General features: G+C 33.2%; 1 protein-coding gene across 1 annotated transcript in view; it reads left to right on the forward strand.

The window, feature by feature from the left end:
- The first annotated feature begins 3,010 nt into the window (after nt 1-3,010).
- The window catches only part of LOC132759686 (uncharacterized), a 32,120-nt gene continuing 14,317 nt past the window's right edge, over nt 3,011-20,813 (forward strand). Inside the window, exons 1-3 of the mRNA XM_060751502.1 lie at nt 3,011-3,016; nt 4,675-4,777; nt 5,808-5,875. Of these exons, the coding sequence (XP_060607485.1) occupies nt 3,011-3,016; nt 4,675-4,777; nt 5,808-5,875 (177 nt within the window). The remainder of the gene's footprint in view (nt 3,017-4,674; nt 4,778-5,807; nt 5,876-20,813) is intronic.

The following is a 20,813-nucleotide window of genomic DNA, read 5'->3' on the forward strand; positions in this document are numbered from 1 at the left end:
AACGCAGAAATTATCACCATTAGACCATGTTTCCTGCAACCGCATGAGGCATATTAGATAGTTGATTTCTAAGCGTAGGATACACCGAAATACCGTATCCGTTTTGTGTATTCTTACTTCTTATTCTAAGTTTGACGGAAAGAGTCGAGGAGATGCGATTAAGTAGATTAACGAAAATAGCCGATATATGTTGCTTTTGTTCGCAGGTGCAATTCGTTTAATCAGAAATTCTTATTATTCGTAATTTAAACAAAACTTCCACGGATTTCATTCTTATTTGTGGACATTTACTCTGACCTTTTATTTGATTACCACAAATGTTGACATATTCTCTTTTGTTAACAAATCGGTTGTGATGAAATTATTATTATGTCTGATAATAAGAATTCGATAGGTCAGGTATATCTGCAATTGATAACAGAAATTTTATTAAAAACCGACATGTTGAATAAAGTATGACATTGACTTTAAACGACATTGACCGTCAATTACAATTTTTTATGTGTTCAAACGCAAATGATTCGTATGATAAGAACAGAAAATATGTTGCAATTTAAATTGTACTCGAACAAGTGCCAAAAAAAATCCAAAGATACCATTTAAGATTATATTGTAATCGACAAAGCTTCTTGCTGTGGTGCCGTCATTCTATGAACACGAAGTTGCGCACTTCCCTCATTTCAATTTATTATCTTTCCCCATAGATACTATTAAAGTCCTACTTCTATGAACAACATTTTTGAACGCAACAACAACATCTGGCTTGTAACAATATTATAATATTTATTTAGGCCATGCTTAGCGGCAGATTACTAAAATTAATACAGTATTAACGGCAAATTATTCCTTCATGAAGTTCGTTGTATGGTTAAAAGAACAAGATGTTCCTTTTATTTACCTGTATTGTTAAGAATAATTGTATAGAATACAACGAAAGAACACGATAATCCATTTTTATAATTTCGCAGCTCATGCCCTCAGAAACATTAAGCGACTTGCAAATTCCACAAGGCCACACCGATAATAAGATCAATTTGACTAAGAACCCAGTTGGCCTTAATATAGGCGTTTCACAGTATATTCATGTATATGTTTATTACTTTTAGCTACAGCTTCTTCATGAGTTTCATGTGGCGAGAGGCTCGATTGATGACAAAAATCCTCAAAAGATAAAAATACAAAAATGAAACATTTGATGTTCAGCTTCTTGCTGATATTAAAGCAGAAGTAGCAAAACTCAAGTCTTCGGGATCTTCAGCGGGAAACGGTGCGTCTGCTGCGGGAGTTGTTGGATAAATGCTTTGAAATTATAGTGCTGTATTTTTTTGTCCAAAAAAATTGATATTATGTATTATTTAAGTTTTGTTATTATTTTTTAATTGTTTTATTTAAGTTTATATGATTTGTCTTTTGTAAACAGGATCAACCTGTAGATTGACATTGACCTGTTTGACGGATACAAGTTCTTGTGCATTCAACTTGTATCTTGATAACATAACTGAAATAAACGCTTAAATATTGAATCTTTTCTGTTGTTGTTGTTGTTGTTCTTTCTTCCTCCGTTTTTTTCCTTTTTTCTTTTTTTTCTTTTGTTTTTAACACCCAACATAAGACAAATGGAACTTGTGTTATGCTCCAGCAAGCGCAATTTTCAGTGTTAAGGTAATTGTGACCCTGACCTTTGATCTTATGATTATTAAATCAATGGAGTCCTGGAGGACATTGCTGGTCATCCTATTAAATGTTGTAATACAGCTGTAGGTGGATTAATACTTAAGTTATTGAGCGAAAACCGTTTTCAGTTTTTAGGTTATATTGACCTCGACCTTTGACCTTGTGACCCAAACATTAATTGGGGGTCTTCTACTCAAGATTTACAATCATCATATGAAGTTAAAACACTGTTGGCCAAATGGAACTTAAGTTATGCTCAAGAAACTACAAATTTCAGTGTAAAGATCATTGTGACCCTGACCTTTGACCTTATGACCCTAAAATCAATAGGGGTCATGTATTGGACATGGCTGTACATCCTATGAAATTTTACAGCTGCAGGTTGATTAATACTTAAGTTATTGATCAGAAACTGTTTTCAGTTTTAAGGTTATAGTGATCTTGACCTTGTGAGCCCAAAATAACCTAATATTGACACTCATTCAATGAAGTTGAACGCTGTGGAATAAATTAAACTTAAGTTATGCTCCAGAAACCACAATTTTCAATGTAAAAATCATTGTGACCCCGACCTTTGACCTTATGACCCTAAAATCAATAGGGGTTGTGTATTGGACTTTGCTGTTCATCCTTTGAAATTTTACAGCTCTAGGTTGATAACATTTATTTAGCGAAAACGATATTCAGTTTTAATGTTATAGTGACTTTGACTTTGTGACCAAAAATTCAATAGGGGTCTACTATATGGACAATCATCCTATAAATTTTGAATATTGTGGGTCAAATGAAACTAAAGTTATGCTCAGGAAACTGTTTTCAGTTTTAAGGTAATAGTGACATTGATCTTTGACCTTGTGACTCCAAAATCAATAGGGGTCTTCTACCAAATATGGACAATCATCCTATGAAGTTTGAATATTGTGGGGCAAATGGAACTTAAGGTATGCTCCGGAAACCAAATTGCTAACGGACGGATTGACAGACGGACGGACGCCAGAGGATATAGTATAATATGCCCGAAATTCTTACAGGCATATAAAATGAAACAAAAATCAAAACCTTTTTTTTTCTTTCATGTAACACAGAAAAGGTGTTAAGTTTATTTTTGTTGTTTTTTGTTGTTGTTGTTTGTTTGTTTTTTGTTGTTGTTTTTTTCGGGGGGGGCAGTTGTATGGGCACCAATACAAGACTGGACGAGCATCTGTGGTTATTATGGTTGTAGAAAAAAGTACGAAATGTTTACCTTCAGCTTGTCATTTAGACATGTTAAACCTATATGACGTACCAACCATTAGAAAAAAAAAGATTTAAAACAGAAAGTGGAAGTTGTTTGACAATGGAGGTATACATTTATTTTATATTGAATAAAGCATAAATAATTTTAAATATTCTAAAAAACACATGTAAAAAGTGTCGGAACTAAATTCATTTCTGTTCACCGTATTGAGGAATTGATACAATTGAACTAAATCAGTTTTCAATTGATTTATGCATGCATACAAAATTGTAGCTATTTCGAAAAACAATTCTGGATATTTTATTCTATTTTTTGAAGATTTAGACCAAATTGGTATTAAACTGATTACATTGCTAGAAAGGAAACCAGCTTTATTAAGTATCACTCTTTAAAATTCCCGAACATGTTTGTTTGAATTGCGCGATGAATGAGGTAATCTGCTGTATGATGAACCATTCTTCGTGCACCACGTTACCCATTCTTATATGAAAAGGACAGTAAACAACGAATACACAATACATTGTTGATTATCATGCACCAACTAAAAACGCGGGGTACATAGGTTACTGTGATGGGCTGGTCTCCTGTACACAAGTTCGTCCAGTTCTACTGGTTCGATCAATTTAAGGATTAAACTATAGTTTATATAAATATGTAAGGACTCTGTTCAAGGACATTACATGATTTATTGACCTTCAGGGCATAAGATTAAAAGGAAAGGTCACAGTAACACTTTGTGTAAGATCCTTGTCTGATAAATGCATTGTTCAAGAACATTTAATTGAGTGTTACCGGTATAATAAAGGTCAATATATGAAACGATATTGTCAGTAGAGAAAATACAATGCCCAGATAATGTTCAGAGCAACTTAGCCAAATGTTCGGCATTTGATCAGGCATCAGAGATCAAATATCAGGTCAATTATCTTATAAAGATGTGTGTGTGTGCGCTCGCGCGCGCGCGTGTGTGTGTGTGTACGTGCGTGCGCGCGCGGGTGTGTGTGTGGAGCTTCAGAAAATTAAGACTATCGAACAGAATTTGTTGGCGCTATTGGGACAGATCTCTTCCGTAAAGGGACGGGGACAAATTAAAAATGTTTTTATTAATGTTAAAAATAAGAAATAAAAATAATAAGGAAAAAGAATTCAAATATCATTGAATTATTATATCCTGTACAATAACAAAGATCTGGAAATTTTACCCGACGGTCCTTAAAGTGTTCAAATGTGTTTAAATGTGTATATTGATCAATGAATGGTTATTTGAAGTCTTTTGAAATGGATAGTAACAATTTTTACGGCCTGCGCATTTGGTGTAATTTATACTCCGACACAAGATTGATTTCAGTGAAAATAATATTTTGACATTGTTTTGTTTTATAGATATATTTCGTTTTGTTTAATGCTTTAAACAATGCGTATAGGTTATTGTTAAATTACCTTATTGGAAAATTGGTGCGCATTCACGCGTAAATAACCCCTTTATAACTAAGCCGTGGGCACGAAATAAATAAGTCGCAGGAACGAGATACTATGTCGTGGCCACGAGTTACTAAATCGTGGCCACGAGATAATTAAGTCGTGGGCACGAGATACTATGTTGCGGCCACGAGTACTAAGTCGTGGTCAGGAGATAATTAGGTGGCTCGCACGAGATTCTATGTCGTGGCTTTGAGTTACTAAGTACTAATTATGTTCGATTCTTGTCGGCGATTTATTTGCAAAATACTAAAAAAATGAGGTTTTATTTCTTTTAATAACAGGAACGAGAAGAGAAAGAAGAACATGAAAGTAAAGAAAATGACAACACCACGGAATCAAGAGATGTTGTTACAGTTCAGAATGCTCAACAGCAAATTACTGAAGGTTAATTTCTAAGTTTTATCTTTCTAACTCACAAAAGCCTGGCAAACTATCGCTCCACTTTAAAATTGCGGTGTACGGTAAAACGAGCGAGATCAAGCGGGAGGTCGATTTAAACCGCTAATTATGTTTTTGTCTTGTTATTTATTTAAGATTTATTTTTTCGATAAACGAAAAATGTAGTTCCGTGTAGGATTTTTTAAGGCTTCCAATGATCTAACCTTTTACAAAACGATAATTATATTAAACATTGAGAAACCCCTCACCCCCATGACGAATTGAGCGACGATTTGTTAAATCTCGTACTTCCAATAATGAAAATGCTCTACACTTCGGATTACTTGAAAAAAATGTTGTAGAAAAATATCAACCCGTAACAAGACTTAGTCTACTTCTCCTGGTGGATCTCTTAAATTATGTATGTGATTGGAGCACCACACTAAATACCGTATTCCGGTATATACCGGACAAGGCGCGTAAAACTCTTGCCTTTTTTTCCAACGGAATGAACTTTAACAGGTCTAATTCATCTTTTCATACCGAATTAAGTACGGTAATAAATGAAAAATGTAGAAATCGGCGAGAAAAAAACGATATTTGTCTATTGTGTGATCATGATTTCTGCAAGCGTCTAGAGGTACTGCTCCAATCCTGTATTGAGTTTAATATCGATTTTTTTTTTCGAAATTAATGACCCAAAAGGCAAGAAATGGAGCAAAGGTCAGTTGTTGATCGCAAAGCGATATTTAGTTTGCTATGAGCGTTGTCTATTATTTTGTAAAATGTTAAACTAGACTAACTAAAATATGAAGTCGGAGAAATATGATATAATAATTCATTTCTACTGTAACTAGGTCTATAAATTATTATTAGTTTTATCCGTACACCGTTTGCTGCCTTTTTATTTCGTTCTTTTTGTTCATAGATACTCTGTGAATTAACAAACAATTTTTAAAATACTTTTTATCTCAAAAAAAGATTTGTATTGAAAATATGCATTGATTGATGATAAAGTAAACAGTTCTATTTACAGAAAATAATAAACTAAACAACAATGCTAAACAAGAGAGTAAATATCTTGAAACTATTGTGGCTGATTTGGTACACTTTGCGCGTTTCGTTGTCGATAGCGACAACAGAACCTTTATCGTTATCACCTTTTTGTCTTGTCGCTAGCGGCACGCACAAAACGGCGCGTTGTCGCACTGTCGTCTTGTTGTCAGGTCTCTAGCGAAGCACGTCAAACGGTGGTTATCGTGCGACGTGGTGTCGCCCTGTCGCTTGGCTTAAAAACCCATCATTCGATTTGATCCGAGCGACAATGTGACATCGTGACAACGCGCCGCACGACAATGCGTCGTTTGGCGTGCATCGTTAGCGACAGGACGACAAGATGAAAGTCCGACAACGCTCCGTTTGCCATTTTGTTGTGCTGTCGCTAGCGACAACACGACACACCAAAGCGTTTCAAATCAGACATCATATGAAACGTAGCTGAAACAAGTGTTATACCTTTAGAACGACTGGCACAAACATTTTCATAGATATACAAAAGTCTTTCAATTTCATGAAAACTTGGCTTATTTGTGTTTGACATGAACGTGTACGTTAGAGAAAATGATTAAAACGTAAACCAGTTAAAACGCCTTCTTTACAGCTTTTCCTTAAATTAAACTGGTTAACTTTCGAAAATAGATGTACGTATCATACAGCATTATTAGTATTTAAATCTATACAAGGATTGATTCCTTCCTACATTTCAGATATCATAGTGTTTTCAAAAAATCAAACGTATACACTTAGATCAACTACAAATATAAACATAATACATGTAAGATCTAATACGAAATATGTTAAAAGAACTTTTAGAAATAATGCAATGCAAGTATGGAATAATTTACCATTATATATTAAAGAGTCTTCGTCTCTATATGCTTTTAAAAGAAATATGGAAAAAAAATTGATTGATATACAATTTAAATGAATCTGATGTATGCATGTGTCTGTCAATGTAATGGTTGTTGTTTATGTTGTTTTTAATATGTGTGTACATATTTGTGACTTTCATTATCTTGTTTAATTGAAGGCCATATGTAAATAAGATTTGCATTTCTTAATATGTTACCTTCATGAAATAAAGTGTTTATTATTATAATAATAATAATTATTATTATTATTATTACAGACAATCATAGTAAAATAAAATTTTCACACTTTAAATGCCAGTAGTGATCCATTTAATGTGACCCGTGCATTGCATTTTGTCTCTGTTCTGCTCATTGGATGTCTAACCTTTCGAAAAACATAACATGATGACAGGAACAATCGCGTTACACACACCTGCTCACAAAAAAATTTTCACGGTAGAATATAAAATATCTGATTTTGTCGAATTTACACGGACACACGTTTTAAAATTTACATAGCCATGTCAAAAATCTTGATTGACCTCGAATAAGTGGCATCCTGTATTATGCCACGCATATGATTCAATGATGGGACCACATCCAAATTTGGAACATAAATATCGAATCTACGGCAGTCATAGGTGACACCCTGCCGAAAACATCTATTGCGCTATATGATACATGTATAAGGATATCACGCTTTATTAGTTGTTTATAAAGTCACTCAACATTTGATAATTTCTATTTTAACTTCTATAGCTTTTACATATACAAATCCTCCTTATTTATTTTCAAAAATTTTCAATCCAAATTAATATCGCCTTGCGCTCAACATCAAACCTTTGGCTCCATTTCTTGGCCTTTGGCTCCACTTCTTTCGAAAAATATCGATATACAGATTTTAGAAATCCACCAGAATAATCTATCTTGCACGAAGGACAAATTCTCATTACGGGTTGATATTTTTCTAAAACACCTTTTTTAAAAAAAAAACAACGTTCTATCGGGTTTAATATAATTTTCTTTTTGTAACAACCTAGATCATGAGAAGCCTACAACAATCCTTCACGGAATTACATTTTTCGAAAAAAAGTACAACCTCAATGAATTACAAGACAAAACATAAACAACACTTACACTTAACTGTTATTGATAAAATCGGCCTTCCGCTCTATCACGGAAATGCCGTCCGCTCGTTTTTCGTACACTGCAATTTTGTAGTGGAGCGACAGTTTGCCAGGCGTGGCACATGACGTCTTACGTTTTAAGTGCTTATAGGGGTGAAATACTATTTGGAATGGCTACAATTTTAAGACTATCCCAAAATGAATGAAATGTGTGAATATACAACTTTGAGAGAAGGATATAAAGACATGAGCAAATTTCACAATTGTCAAGCATCTATAAATTATAAAGCTTTTAAACTTCGGCAAAATTTTAAATGTCATATTCACATTGGTCATAGCTTTCACAGAAGCGATGGATAAATGTTTATGCAAGTTCAATGCAAGGCTGACGTCATTTACGATCATTTTGTTCACATATTTCAAATAAAACGATAAAAATTGGTCAAAGACAGAAATGGCCGGTTGTATTTGTATACCAAATATCATGAGGCTGTGATGTTACGAAAATGTTCTACCATTTACCATTAATGTCAAAAAATTAACTTAGTCGGTCAACAGGAAGCACATTTGCTGCTAATCATGATCAAATTATCATAAAATAATCTCCCTGAACAAAATGACTATCCAGCACACGTTTACTATATATAATACAAAATGTATATAGATCTACATGGTCCTGGTATATAACTCGCCGTAGGGTAATACTCCGACACGGTCAACATTTTGGCATTAAGTCAATAAACAGGCAGTGGATGAGCGACAGACCAGAAATTGAATCCTACGGTATGGGACCATGTGTTAATGCTGTATACCAAACTTCTATGAAAGCTATAACCTGTGTAATATTTTATGTATTAACCAAATACTTAATCCAGAGGAAGTCAATAAAAGCTTTATGAACGCCAGTCTTTGCTCCTTTTAAATATAATACACGGACATTTGCAAAGTGGACTTACTTAAACAATCTTTTGATACATAAAAGATGCATAAAATGTTTTTAAAGTTCACGAGATGAAATTAAATTACATCTTACACAACAAACAAACAAAGTTTTCTTTTTATTTTATGCTTAAAAACAAGTTAAAACGAAATTTCCATAAAATTAACGTAAATATAAATTTCTGCTTTCCAAATTTAGAGCCTCATTTAGTCAGAATTTCTCATTAAATAAAAGAAGTCTTGGACTGAAACATAAGTTCGACAATCAACTTTAATTGACGGTGATATTATTCATTTAATTAAAAAAATATGAATGATCGCTTTTTTAATAATAAAAACAAACCATTCTAGTAGGAGAAAAAAGCCAACCATCCATCAATATTTCTGTTACTTACTGCGAATATACTCGTAAGTGTTGACAGATGTGAAAACATTCAAAATCGGCTAGCTAAATGGAAAACTTGGAATTTTTCAATTTCAAAGGCTGCCTTACGAACACTGGGTTGTTTACTTATTCTTTGGGTTGATGGCTGTCATTGTTTTTCAAGTTTTCATAAAGCATTCGGCAGTTATTGCTCAAAGGATACTTAAATATGCCCGAAAGTCATCAAGAGCAGTTTGCATGTGGAAGGAATGTATTTTTCAGACTGTAAAAATGAAACAAAAAATTTAGGGACGGAATTTGGTGATTGGAATTTGAATGAATAAAAGTAAGTTTTCCTCTTTTTATTACTTTTGACATTTTAGTTATTTATCAATTTCAGCTTTGCTTTTCTTTAAACAGCCTGACATTGTCAGTATTGTCAGTAAAAATAAAATTGTAGAATCAAATGGGGAAAATCTTAAAAAAAAGTTTTGTCACTGGAAAGTGTGAAATTATATTTTGATAATTTTCACTATGAAATTATCAAATATAATTTTCACGGATAAATCAGTATTCCACTGAAAAGCATAAAATAAAATAATATATGCATTTATGCACTTATGATTATTTTGTATCCCTCGCCGAAAGGCGGCGGGGGATATAGAAATAGTCTCCGTCCGTCTGTCCTTCCGTCCGACATTTTTGTCCGGAGCATATCTTAAAAAGTATTTGTGGTATCAACTTGAAACTTCATAGGTGGATGGATCTCATTGAGGAGGAGTGCAGTGCACAGGAATGATAATTCTACCCTGCATAATGTTTCAGTTATTGCCTTTAATTATTTTTCAAACTTAATTTTTGTCCAGAGCATAACTCAAACAGCTTATGAGATATCAACATGAAACTTAATAGGTGGATAGATCTCACTTAGGAGGTGTGCAGTGAACAAGAATGATAACTCTCCATTTCATAATTTTTGATTTATTGCCCTTTGTTATTTTTTATATACTTAATTTTTCACCTTAGTGACGTATAACTCAAAAAGTCTTTGAGATGTCAACATGAAACTTCATAGGTGGATAGATCTTAATGAGGAGAAATGCTGTGTACAAGAAAGATAACTCTTCCCACTATAATTTTTGAGCTATTACCCTTAGTTCTTTTTTATACTATTTTGTCCGGAGCATATCTCAAAAAGTGTTTGAGTTATGAACTTGAAACTTCACAGATGGGTAGATCTTATTAAGGATGATACAGTGCACAGTGCACAGGAATGATAACTCTACCCTGCATAATTTTTCAGTTATTGCCCTTTGTTTTATTTCAAACCTAATTTTTGTCTGGAGCATAACTCAAAATGCTTATGAGATATCATGAAACTTCGTAGGTGGATAGATCTCACTCAGGAAGTGTGCAGTGTATAAGAATAATAACTATATCCTTCATAATTTTTGAGTTATTGCCCTTTGTTATTTTTCATACTTATTTTTTCACCTGAGTGGAGCATAACTCAGAGTCTTTGAGATGTCAACATGAAACTTCATAGGTGGATAGATCTTGTTGAGGAGGAATGCTGTGTACAAGAACGATAACTCTTCCCAATATAATTTTTGAGTTATTGCCCATTATTATTTTTCATACTTTTTGTCCGGAGCTTATCTCAAAAAAGTGTTAGAGGTATCAACTTGAAACGTCATAGGTTGATAGATCTCATTGAGGAGGAGTGAAGCATACAAGAATGATAACTCTATCCTTCATATTTTTTTGGTTATTGCCCTTTGTTATTTTTCATGCTTATTTTTTTTGTCCAGAGCATTACTAAAAAAGCCTTTGAGATATCAACATGAAACTTCATAGGTAGATAGGTCTCATTGAGGAGGAGTGCAGCATACAAGAATGACAACTCTACCCTGCATGATTTTCAGTTATTGTCCTTTGTTATTTTTCATGCTTAATTTTTGTCCAGAGTATAACTATAAAATCCTTTGAGATATCAACTTGAAACTTTAAGGTGGATAGATCTCATTGTGGAGGAGTGCAGCACACGAGAACGATAACTTACCCTGCATTATTTTTCAGTTATTTTCAGCCATCAGTATTCACATAGGTTTCAAATCTGTAATCACTTCAGCCATCATTTTTCATTACCAAAAGACCTCTTAAAATTGAATTGTTCTGCTCTACTACATATATATTCTTCCAATGAGCAAACACATTCGGCGAGGGATGGCAATGTTGACATGGCTCTTGTTATATTTGATTTTAAAAAAATAACGGTCATTGATCTATGTCTAACATATGTTGGGGAAGATATCCAGACAGTCGGAGCAGCCGGAGCAGCCGGAACTCATTTTCGCCTACTTCGGCTGTTTCGGCTACTCCGGATAGCCGGAATCCGGTTCCTGCTATACAGGCTGGCCAGAGATGATACAGTAAAACCTATGCAAAAAACCATTGGCTAATTCCATAATGAAGCGTCAAATTACTTGTCAAAACGATCTACGGCTAATCTGGCTAGTAAGAAAAACAGAAATCAAGGCTACATAAGATGAAAAAAAAATCTGACGACATACTGAAGAATACTGAATAATGTATGTTTGTCGTGCATAAAATCCGAAAATCGTAATATACAGCACATATCTGCCCAATTCCGGCTGGTCCCTATGTGGCCCAGACTCAATCACGCAGAACCAACCCCATGTGGTGGGATGGTTAGGGTGTCTGACCGGGTGTCTGCGGGTTTAAGTGTGTCCGTCGGGAATACTCTGGTATTTTGCCGTCGTCGAGCCGAAAATCGTACTATATAAATATAGCTTATATCTAGCCAATTTCGGCTGGCCTCTGTGTGGCCCAGACTCAATTACGCAGAACCCCATATGGTGGGATGGTTAGGGTGTCTGACCGGGTGTCCGCGTGTATAAGTGTGTCCGTCGGGAATACTCTGGTATTTTCCGACGTCGAGCAGAAAATCGTACTATATATATACAGCTTATATCTAGCCAATTCCAGCTGGCCCCTGTGTGGCCTAGACTCAATTACACAGAACCCCATATGGTGGGATGGTTAGGGGGTCTGTATGGGTGTCCGCGGGTATATGTGTGTCTGTCGGAAAACTCTGGTATTTTGCCGACACCGAGCCGAAAATCGTACTATACAGCTTATATCTGGCCAATTCTGGCTTGCCTCTGTGTGGCTTTAACTCAATTACGCAGAACCCCATATGTTGGGATGGTTAGGGGGTCTGACCGGGTGTTCGCAGGTATATGTGTGTCCGTCGGGAATACTCTGGTATTTTGCCGACATTGAGCCGAAAATCGTACTATACAGCTCATATCTGGCCAATTCCGGCTTGCCTCTGTGTGGAATTAACTCAATTACGCAGAACCCCATATGTTCTGAAACACTGAAAAGCAGTTGTTTCTTGTGAGCGACTCAGTGCCATCATGGCCCTCTTGTTAATTATTTTTATCAAATACCAAAAGTAAAGACCGTAAGAAGTAAAAAATAAAAAATAATTATGTATTTTTCATTGACGCGCCTATAGTTTTATGGTAGCATTTAGCGCGTCGTGACGCTATGTTTATATAACGTAAATGACGTTACGTCAAAATGTATGCACGATCGTGCAATACCATTTTTACGGAGTCGCAAAATCGGCATGGGTATGTGATAAAAATAAGAACCAAGCACTAAATATATAAATTGTTAAGGAAAGAATATAAATATAAGTAGAAAAAAGGTTATGCAATATAATTTTATATATGTATACAGTCTAATAGAAAAAATATATTTGTGAAGGATCAGTTATACAGTGGTGGATTCAGGCCCTGGCTTAAGGGCTGTAACCCCGGGCTCAGCCCAAAGATACGTTCATGAGCGTGGGATGGAATATATACGTGGTCAGTTTCATGGCAATAATGGTCATGAAAGTGTACTTCCCTTATCAAAAACAATAATGATGTCATGCCAGTTTTGCTTAAGCACAATGCTTAAGTGCTGCAAAGATCTTTAACAATGACTTTTTTAAATTAAAAGGCAAATTTTATTTGCCTACTAACTTAAAACAATTTGTCTTTAGAGTCACTATAGTGAAAACATATAGGTGTGTTACGCAGTACAAAATATAATGAGGAAGAAGAAAATTGTTCATTATTGGGGGACAATTGCATGCTAACTATCAAATAAAATAAATAATATGTGTTTTATGATTATAAGTCAACGGCCAGGAATTTGGCAATATAAGTCACACAATTTTTACTGATGTCCGAAAACCTCAAAAACCCAACAAAACATTTTTTTAAAAACATGTGTTTTTAAAGAATTTAAAATGGTGGGCCCAATTAATCCCCAAAATTACAAAAAAAATTTTATTTTTAAAAAAAGAATTATAATTTTTTTAAATTTGAAAAAAAAATACACACAAGTTGGGAAAACCCGTGTTCCTTTTTGCGGGTCAAAAAAATTGTTGGGCTTTCTTAAAATATCAATTTGAGCATAATATACTCTTAAATTCCCAAAATTTATTAACAATTTTACTAAAAGGCCACGCCCCAAAAAAAATTTAAAAACTGCATAAATGTGTTTTGCCCCTTGTAGGGAAAGGGTTTTTAAACTTTTAAATTAAATTTTGGTCACATGCTTGGGCCCAAATCTTCAAAAAAAAAGCACTTTTTTTGCCCGTCGGTTTTCTTTCTGGGTTTTTTCAAAAACTTCCCCCTTACGAGGGATGATCAAAAATAAACCGGACTTTGACTGTCACTTGAAGAATTTTCAACCTATCACTTATTGTTACATATAACACTTAATCGGAAAACAATACCTGTAAACTGATACTTTATTTAATCTGATAACGCAAAAAGCTAGTCCGTAACAGCGTATTCAAAAACCATGGTAACGCACACCCGGCGCAGTGCGTAAATTCGCCTTGACATCAGGCGCTTTAAGCTGCGTATATTTAACAATATGGCAAATTTAGATTTGAAAATACGTCAAAACGTCAGGAATCATATCTTTTGCGTTGTCAGTAAAAATGACTTCATTTAAAACCATATTTATATTTTCAATCACAATTTAAACGTCACATGTTAATGAAATACTCCCGTTAAAACTATGTCGTCGAAATGTCTCGAAAGTCGATCATGTCAGCTCTCAACTAACACTGTCATAAAGGGGACGTAACTTTGTTTACTCCACGTGCCACAATAGCGGGACCATCCGTAAAATAACGGGATGTGCCGACAAAGTGACACCATCGTTGCCATCTTCTTGTCATCATATTTTTAATCAGTGAACATAATGAAGCATATGAATGCTAAGAAACGTCAAATTCGCCAAGTATTGATCAAAATCAATTATTTTTTGTGAAATACTTTCGACAATGTAAGTGACAGATTTATAGAAAAATTAAAGGTACTCACACGAACTTACCATTTTACATCTAGTTATATCAAGAACAAGCAAAGAATGTTATTTTAAGCACTGAACATAATACAATGTCCTTAAAATGATGCAATTTAACACATAGCATATTATGATATGTGAGTTTGATGGTATGAAGTTGCAATTACATGATAGTGCATTCAGTAATCATAATGCATGATGGTATTCAGCACAACGTAGGTTTCCATTGTCATAAAGAAGTAAGAAAGCAAGCATAACGTAAGTCGAAATATCATCAAGCATGATGGAATAAATGCACTAATTCTGTTCCATATATTTCTTTTATTGCTAAGGATAAGTCATTTATCCCTTAAGCTGACCACAAATCAGTGTAAAACTTCATGTTCTCAAGTACCACTGTGTTAATGAAATATAACAATTATTAATTTGAAAGGTAACTAAGAACATCAACACACTTTTCAAGATCCAATCGAACATTTACGAAATGAACGCTATATCATGTAAATACATGTATAATTGAGTACGGGTGCAGCTCTTAGAAAATTCAGGTGATAAATGTATGCTTTATATGCTCGGTATTTATTACTTTAAGTACTAAAAATACCTGATTTCTTAAATAAGATAATGGTCTATATAGCAGAACTTCGTAAATGAAGGCAAAACTCTGTGTTCTCACTGAAATTGAACATTCTTTCAGATAGGAGAATTTGCATTAAACATGTATACTTAAAATTTCATGTTTATAAGATGTTCGCTTATTCTGAACTTAACACGTTACACCGGGCATAGTCTAAGGCACGAAGTGAGCCAGGGACTCAGACAATATAAACAACTGTATGTTCAATATTATATCTTTATTAAAATTTCATGTTTGCAAGCCAATCTGGCAGGACCAAATTGCAAATTTTACATTACCCTTCAATTGCTCAACACCTAACTCATTACCATTATGCATTTTTTTGAGTATGTCTCTATATACAATCCAATCAAGTAAAGAGGCTTGATATATTCGCCATTTTTGATCGTATACTCTTTGTCTTGTATAGTGACAACTATATAACCAGTATGCAGTTAAAAAGTTAGATTTTTAGTGTTTGAGATGTACTGTTGTCTTTTCTTCAGTACAGGTGCATAATGTGAGTAATCATGTGATTTACGTTCAGAAAGAGTAAGCTTTAGATTCAAATTCAAGTGTCAGCAAAAAAATATACTGATGTGTATTTTCTCGACATACCAGTTATCTCTCTGTACACAAGAAACAATGTAGAAGCCCTCATTGCATGCACATCAATGGACAAAATATATAAAAATGAACGCTTTATTCATGCATAATTTTTGTTTTACCTTTCCATTGTAGGAAGTTTAAAATCCAAACAAACACAACAAATTAACGACAAATATCTTAACAATTCTTTAGCAATAATACTGAGTGCTATCTTACAGAAACTAAGAGAAAATTCTGATTTCCCTGTCAAAATGAAGTAAACATCAACAATCTGTTCTAAATGCCAATGAAAGGAAATTCAAACATTCGAAAAGAAACTAATACTCTGAGATTGTACCAGGTTGAAAAAATATTTTAAATAAAAAAAAATTAAAAAAAGAAAGACAAGCGAATTTCGATGGAAATACACTGAAGAAAATAACAGAAAAAATGTAAACTATACAAGTCCATGACAAAATATTATGGCATCTATTAAAGAGTTTCATATACAAACAAAATTACTTTCTCTGAATGCAATTCAATGTACAGGGCAATATATATATATCATTTTCAAGGCTTCATCTTTTGTTTTTTTAAACAATGTTATCACAACTTCATAAAAATGAAACGTTAAGATAAAGTAAAAGCAAACATATTGATTTTGAGAATGAACTGTAAACGTGCAGAAAGTCGTTTTCTTGCTGGTGTTTCAAAAGTTATATCACATCCTTATTTTATAATCGTGTAATGGGACAGGTTAAGCCAACCTTTAGTATTAACAGCATCTAACTGTTACTTTTAAACATCTATATGTCTACTTGATTGGCATTGATTATATTTATTTACACATAACATAAAAGTTCAATCAGAAAACTTTTCTTATCAGATAGATAAGTTCGTGGTTAGTATTACAATTAAGATATGTTTCTTGTGTGTTCTCGGAATAAGTTCTCTCAATATTATAGGTTGGTATTTGACTGAATTTGACTTATGCCTATAACACAAAAACTACCTTCTGTTAGCATATCACCAAGAGCAAGGAAGATTTGGACATTTTGAAGAAGAAATTAAAGGCGAAAGAGGTATTGTGGTTCTTCATATTTCTTTACGAAATCATTTTTAATCCAATCAGATTTTAGATAGGAAAACGTACCGCTAAAGAATTGTTTATTTCGAACAGTACTCAGATTTGAAAGTACAAATAAGCAACACTCAGTTTTAGTATGGTGATAGAATTTTACAGGTGCCACAAAACACCACGCAAATTCACAGTATCATTTCTATAGTATTACTTTGTCAGCTTAAGGCTGTAAAATATCCTTTTACTTAGGCTGCGTTATTCATTTACGTTTTAAAGTCTTTTCTCAAATCTCTCCATTAAACTTTATCTCTCAGTATTCAACATTGTCATTTTGATTCCATCTATTGTGTATGCGTCTTTTCTCGTGCTCATTGTTTAATATTTAAATTACAAAAAATTACTAGTCTCACATGTAAATGTTGCTATTTATAAACATGTTTGCTTATTTTCGTCACTCATGGCAAAGGAAATGGAATAGGAATAAAAAAGCTTTGATGAAGATTTAGCAAGATATGGACCGCAGTCTACGACCGTTAGTAAAATCGGTTATAAATACAGGTTCGTAAATATATAAACGACAGCGCAGAATACATTTAAATAAAAACTATTTGATCTGACTTTTCAGTTAGAAATTTTCATTAAAGAAATTGATGAATCACCCAAAATTCTATTTCATTTGAAATTACCAATATTGTTCAATAATCTATTTTAGATGAGTAAAAGATCGTTAAAGTAAGACTTATTGTTTATTAGTGTGTAAAAGTTTTTACCATTTAAGTGCGAAACTGTCAGTATTTTGTTTTTATTTTTATTAATGTTTTGCATGCGAAATTTTCTTTCTCAACCCTCACTGACTCGGGCTGTCCTTTTCTCATCTGTACTTATACACCGTTAGATATAACCATTTTTGAGTTTGCCGTTGCCTTCAGAACTTATGGAGGCTGGTGAATGTTGCTCCTCTTTGTTGAATTATTTCAGCACTCATATTTTAAACAAAATGTATGTTTTTTTAGTCAAGGAATGGTTTCAGAAAAAAAGAATCAGAGGGATAGAATAAGATGCATTCAACAAATACACCCATGTTACCACCAAAGATTCAAAGACCACAGGTGCTTCTAATCTTTTACTTACATTATGTCTAAAACCGCCATTTTTTTAATTATTTCTTAAATGGATCCTTTAGTAGGAGCTAGTTTTAATTGCATTGATTTGTTACAAGTCTCCCTTTTTGTACTCTAAAACTTTTTTTTGTTCCATGACATTGATTCTGATTACATAAAATATTCATGTATGCTAAATAACTGAGAATTATATTTTATAACTCTTTTGAGAAGCAACCATAACATAATGGAAACAACACAATTGTACTGTTTAAAGTTTATTAAATATCCTATATGTTGTAATTTAGGATGTGACAACACTTAAGTGAAATTTTATATATGTATATAATTATTCTTCTAAAACAATTTCTAAACATCCTAGAATATGTACTGCAAATGTTAAATCCGCTTATAAGTATTCATTTAAATATATGCATTCATTTCTTATTGAAAATTTTGGCTTAGACTGTGTCGAAAATAAATTTCTTGTTATCTCCCTTTTTTTAACATGAAATGTAACTTTGGTAATATCTTTTAAAACAATGCTTTTTGGAACTTACAATATTGATAAATCTTCATTTGTGCATCATATATATGATATAAAACCATAAAAAATGAGTTACAGGATCTTTAAAAAGATTCAAGAGATACAACTTTATACCATTTAAGCTCCATAAAAAATCGGAGCGAAAGAATACAATGTACTGTCAATAAACATACACTTTATTACTTTTATTGCAGGCCCAACTAAATGCAAAACAGTCAGGTAGGCAATTTCCGCAGTAAAATAATACGTGAACGTTGATAAAAAAAATCTTTATGATTAATCAATGAATTAACTCGAAATCGAGAATATTTTGATAAGGATGTATTAAATATCCAGGCCATGGTCTGTAAGGTGACGTTTTGAATTGGTTAATGAATACATACAGACTTAAAATATGGTAAGATAAAATGTTAAATTAATTTTCCAGCAAAACTCCTAGATCTCAGACTGCATAGAATACTCTTGAAAAATCAGGTCTTTCTGCTATTTCCAACTTCAGTCGGTACGATCTCTTATTGCTCCAGAAGATACACTCCTCCCTCGTATACAAAGAAACCGTTTAAATAGTATATTTTATTCTTTAAAGATTAAAAACTTTATACGTGTATTTAGATGAACGGATTAACAACATATAAATTCCATGAGTATCCCGTGTTTGATTTAAGTCCTATTCATATGAGAAACTAATTATAATACGCACATAAAATATATCTTACGATAAAGCGCAGAATTAATACTATCTACGAACGGCTTGTAATAAATGATATCCGATGTCGACCAGGACAAGTATACTGCCCTACAAAATGCATATGACACCTGCTTGAACTGCAATTGTTGTGTATGTAATATATATATAACATATATATAAATCATATGAACTAAAATTCCCAAATGAAAAGCTTAAAACATGGGAACATGTTATACAACTTACATCGGATTATGGTCAAATATCTTTTTTTTTAATTTTTATTAATAAAACTTAATATTTTTTTTGTATCTTTGCCCCCCGCCCAAAGGAAAAATTTATATTAGAGGGAAAATTTTAAAAACCTTTTGCGGCACCCCAATCGGGTAGGCATAAAACATGGTCCCAAATATAATAAACGGCGGATATAAAATATTTTGTTAGAACCCACTTAGATTCAACGAATAAATCATAATTAACATATGCGTAATGGGGTGTTCACAAGTCCTGGGTGAACCTGATTCCGTGGGCTGATAAACGTGTATAAAAGTGTTCTTATTCAAAATGTTACCCGTAATGAACAATACACAAAAATATCTCTAACTAACAATTAACAACAATATGAAGAAACATCTGAAATTGATTATCATTTTCAAAAATTGTGTGTCAAATACATAGATTTCATTTTATTTGTTCACTTCTGACCAAGACTAAGCGCTTAAAAATCATTGGAATCAAATGCATATACGAACAAATTTTTCAAAAGAAATCATGGTATTTTGAAAGAAACCTAGATACACTATTGAGGAAGGCAGTAATGTTGTAAGTCTGCAGATACGGATGAATTGTTCCGCTGGTGTTATTTGATAAAAGCATGCTGTTGCTTATTTCTTAAATGGGGAGTTGCACAAAATATTTTTAAACACTGTAAACTTCTATCAAAAACAAGTAATAACATTATCAATAGCATTATTCCGCGAGGGTAGGTGTCTATGTTTTGTGTTTTCGTTCCAGACATGTGTTCGTGCGAATTCTCATGGTTTCCTTAATTAATAAACATGTAGGTATATTAATGGTGTATTGATGTCTCAAACAAATAATAGATGTAAGAAAACGTGCAGCTTTGGTAGACACGAGATAGTCCGATGTTTGAATTTAAGAAGGAAGACAGAACATACTCAAAATTGCACAATAAGATGTTTGAATATTTTCACTTTCAACACTGTTCTTCATAAAAACACTAAATATCATTAATAGTTTTCAGTACACAGGTTATTTCTTACATTCCGGCAAGTGAATTTTGATTGTATCACATACTCGTTTGTTAATTAAATCGGATTAACATGAATCTTTCTATATTTTCTCGTTTTTTCTGTTTACAATAAAATCTGTAGATTTAAATGAACGAGTTAACCTGTGTGTAAGACCATAAAGTTATACATTTATAATAAGAAAGGAAAAATGTATCGTACTTGTAGAGTAGAGGATCCTGACAAAGAAACAACTGAATTCAATACAAGTACATTAAATATTGTTTCGCAAAAAGGCTTTTAATGAGATAATCTGGGTAGAATTTCGGTTTTTTAGAGTTTATTTGGATTGACAGACAGAATGCGTATAAACATCTGTAACGGCTGCTATATGCCTCCAGAAAGATCAATATATTTCAAGGAAATCATAAGAAA

This window comes from Ruditapes philippinarum, unplaced genomic scaffold (assembly GCF_026571515.1).
Source record: "Ruditapes philippinarum isolate M1 unplaced genomic scaffold, ASM2657151v2 ctg1465_1_1_1_1, whole genome shotgun sequence".
In the NCBI taxonomy this organism is placed as follows: domain Eukaryota; kingdom Metazoa; phylum Mollusca; class Bivalvia; order Venerida; family Veneridae; genus Ruditapes; species Ruditapes philippinarum.